Raw genomic sequence first — 4,421 nt, forward strand, 5'->3', positions numbered from 1 at the left:
GCTGACTTCAATTGCTACCGAATGCTTACCGCTGTCTGGCAGCGCTACCTTACTGGCAGCGCCACACCCTCGTGTTTTACGTACGCACAACAGTTTTAACACGCAGTTAATGATTATCAAGAGCGATATAAAGAAGGTTCTTTTATATATATAATTATTACTTGATAATATATATATATATAGAATATATAATATATAATATTATAATATATATTATATATGCTATATATAAGTTCTTTATACGCTCTTGATGTTATGGAGCCAATGGGTTGTTTAGAACCAGTGGGTTCGTTGTCATGGCACCGTGACGTCACACTTCGGTACTGTCGGTTTATGTCCGCCCAGCATACGGTCTGTATGTCTTCATGTCTATCTTACTGTTTGCCTGCATGACTAACAGTCTGCCTTCCCACATGCCTGCTTGCCCGCCTCGCTGTAGGGACTGTAGGTTTGCCCGCCTGGCTGCCGCCCCGCCCGTACGTCTGCCTGCCTGTCGTTTTGGCTGCCATCTCATCAGTCTGTATATTTGGTGTATTATTCCGTATTATTAACGGATGTGACGTATAACTATTACTATGTATCAATAAAGTTTCGTCGTAAACATATCATAAAATAGAATAATGCTGTGTCCATCATTTGTACATACTAAATTATTAGTTTACCGAAAATGAATTGGGTTATTTGAGAATCGCTCATTCCTAACAGATAAGATTATTATATTCATATGTAATATCTTATACACGTTACTATAAATGAAAAAATTTGTTTTAATGATTTTCTAAACGATTATAAATTCTCTATATCTCATTCAAGACTGTATGTTATAAAATTTAACTGTCGGGTACTGAATTATCACCGAACCCGAAATACCTTTAGGGCTTATTATTTCTAATTATTTATTCTAATTTCTGGATAATTACCCTACAAATCTTAATTAATTTCCAACATTGTTCTGCGTTTCGCTGTATCTAGTTATACATCGTGTACATATTTAACAAGCATGTAAATGGAGACAACGCCCAAAGTTATGACGCTCCTCGTTTGGATTCAAATTAAAAATACGTATGGCACAAGATCTAGAGTACAAGTAATATATGTGTTATAAATTGTATGTTAAAATTGTAATTGTTATAAATCTATATGTGTAATAGACTTATATCTTACTGCAAATACTTTGATACAGCGTACACTATGTATAGCATGGTTATTATAGGGCTTATTTGTGCTATATAAATCGCAAACAAATCACAAGATATTTATAAATAATCGCACACAACTCTTTTTGATAATAATATGCTGATCTGTAACTGATATATTATTTCACCGATATGTTTTTTATGAAAGTTTTGAAGCAGAAGTCATGACGGCTACCCTCAGCTGGGGTTGAAATAATCAATACGCGCTGCTGAACTAAGCGTCACTTGGGATTTATTGCATTTCAGTGCATTTTTGATCGGTATCGAGAAAACTCGCATCAACATTTCGATTATTTCTCTTGGCTATGTGATGTAGTAATGTAATGTAAATATGTGATTTCGTGAATTCGCACTTGGATTTTAGAAATTTACCACAAATACATAATTCTATGTAATTTCACATGCGATAGGTTTCTTTAACGTCTTTCGAGACATTTTCCTTCAATTTACGGCGAATCAACAGTGAATATTACATTGCCTCATACATGCGTAGAAGAAAATTAAACATAAGCATTTTGTCTGCGAGATTACTAAATCTGATGAACTTCTGGTCTGTTAGTCTGAAGTCAAATGCTATTATAAATTAATTGCATTAGTTAAAATTCAAGCGAAGTGATACATGGGAATAGGTTTTTTATTATCAAAAAACACGTAAACTAATTTTGTCGAACCTGGTCATGTCTACGTCGTTTCTCTACTATACATGCATCTGTGACATTTCCGTGCGTTGTTTTTCACCACTTCCCTTGTCTCGAACAAGTAAGGTAAATAGTTGATACAATGTGTACGGTAATTTGTTGAATATATCAATATTATATATTGTTGAAACTTTAAAATTTATTCAGTTTACGTATTGATACAGACCTAGCACTAGCATTAAAATCAGTGGGACAGTTGCTGCACGATGTAATTATTGAAACGTTTCCGGAATAGCATGCGTGCTCGCAGGTTTATTGCTATAGGAGTTGCTATAGTAGCCAATTTTATCCCGAGAGACATGATACAAAATTGCGTGGCACAGCTTTGCTGTTGATCCTGAGCGCTGCGCGCGGGTGACACGCGCAGTTCCGCGGCATAGGCGCACGCGACCGCGGGGATGTTAGCGTAAGATTAAGTATGAAGCGCTGTCCGCAATAGAGACGTGCGCCAAATTCGAGACCCGGCGCACGTCTCCTCATCGGTCAGCGGATGGTCTGTTGTTTTAGAAGATTACAATGAAGACTTTGTTCTAAATAAGAACTATCGGCGGATAAATAAGAGCAATACACAGACCTTTGAATTTCTTGACTAGTCAGTCAAAGGGCTTGTTGGGGGGTCCATTATGCAGAGCTTCCAATTGAAATGGTCCATAAAATTGTCAAGTGGAATTGTGTTTTTCGGAACCCCAAAGAAAATGTCTCCTTCTTACATGCACCCCCTCCGAGATCAATCACGCATTCAGGCGTAAACAATAACAGAGATGAAATTGTGTTGAGTTTGTGGCTCTTGACGCACGTGCATTGACGTACAAGACTGTTGAAAGCACAGGCACTTGGAACGTCTCAATAAAAATAAATACTCACAGCCTCCTCCGATATCCATTTCAAGGCCCGCTAAGCCAAGCATAAAGTGCGCGGGCAAGACGTCACACACAGCTACGTTCATTGGCTAAAACAATCGAGTAGCGCGGTTAGGGATTTTCGGAATTATATAATTTGAAGAAAAACTTCCGACAGCGAGTGAAAATGCCGAATTTTTTTTACTTTGACGCGAAATGCATCGGCCGGGCATTTCATTATTTACGAAAAGTAAACAGGCTGGCGAAAGACAGTTGGTACAGTAAGTGATGCGTCACGTCGGTGACGCCCCATTCATGTCCATCAACGAAGAAAGCGGGGCTTATTCTGAAGGACGTAGCGCAGTGCGCTAAACAGCGTATTATTTTCGTATTTGTGGCAAACTCTATCGTAGGAAACCGTTCTAACATAACAGAATGCCCTAGTTCTTGAGATCGGCAATTTGGTGGTCCAATGGGTCCCCACCTATAAAAATACTAAAGAGAGGTGCGGCGTAGGCTGTGATTAGAAGACACAAAGTGTCAATCATCGGCGCGCCTCGGCATCATGGCCGCATCACGTCAAGACCCTGTATGTTTCGTGCACAAGGTGTTTCAAACTCACCCGTAATGCTACGATAATACGTTTGATTGTCTACCTTTCTTTACCTGGGATGATCAGAACGTCTGGTTGCCGCCGTAACACCCAAGTAAATTATATCGTGACCGAATTCACAATGGCCTACGTTATAGCGTTGTAATATTACAGGTTACCTTAAATACCATCTGAAAAAGATTGACCTCTGATATATCACTTTATACAACATTTACATTAAAGGCAAACACGAAGAATAGTGTATGCTCGTTTACCAGCCCAGTGTACATGTTGATAGTTGTGCAAAGCACACATGCAGTAAAACAGAGCTAGGTTCGAGTAACGCGACCAAACAGCATTGACGACAAAGCAGGCTTGCCAGAACTAACATGGGCGGAACTACAAAGAGAAACGTGATCCTAAGCAAAACATTAATCATGCTGTTCAAACAACTTGCACTGTCAAATCCCCTTCTAAACCGTGAACTATTTAGCCGTCATTCGTGAGATGATGCATTTTTCACTTAAACCCGGATACTCGCATGGTTAACAACTATAGAAAATAAAAACGATTTCCACACAATTTCGTCGAAAATCATGTACTGAGAGAAGATTTAGGCCGAGCAGCGGTTACCAGAGCGCAAGCGTACGGATGAATCTCTATAATAAACGAAAGTTCAACGAAAGCCTAAAATTGGCCAACGTTCACGCATGTGAAAGTGTATCGCTTACCTAGTCCCACTAGCTGAACGGTTCCAAGACATCGCGGTAAATCGCTGATGTGTAGACTATGTTCGTCCAGTGACTTCGTTCGAGTGCACGCTTTCCATAGCCGTTTGATCGCTGCCATGCTTGTATCTGTGTATCTAAACATGATTTCACACGTTAACGTGCGTCAAATCTGCACTGAGTCTTTTACGCTTTGCGACCTGTGCAACAGAGATGAGCGGTCATCCGGAATGAAGACAGATTGGAGCAACGTTGAAAACATGTGGTTGATGGATGGATGGATGGATGGATGGATGGATGGATGGATGAATGGATGGATGGATGGATGGATGGATGGATGTGATGAGTGACTGATGGATGATGCGATA

At 39.7% G+C, this 4,421-nt stretch overlaps 1 protein-coding gene across 1 annotated transcript in view; it reads right to left on the reverse strand.

Moving 5' to 3' along the window:
• The window catches only part of LOC106806199 (high affinity cationic amino acid transporter 1-like), a 44,219-nt gene extending 40,045 nt beyond the window's left edge, over positions 1-4,174 (reverse strand). The window contains exon 1 of the mRNA XM_014808065.1: positions 4,057-4,174. Within this exon, the coding sequence (XP_014663551.1) occupies positions 4,057-4,174 (118 nt within the window). The remainder of the gene's footprint in view (positions 1-4,056) is intronic.
• Positions 4,175-4,421: the final 247 nt, after the last annotated feature.

Source organism: Priapulus caudatus, unplaced genomic scaffold, assembly GCF_000485595.1.
Source record: "Priapulus caudatus unplaced genomic scaffold, Priapulus_caudatus-5.0.1 Scaffold147, whole genome shotgun sequence".
Classification (NCBI taxonomy): domain Eukaryota; kingdom Metazoa; phylum Priapulida; class Priapulimorpha; order Priapulimorphida; family Priapulidae; genus Priapulus; species Priapulus caudatus.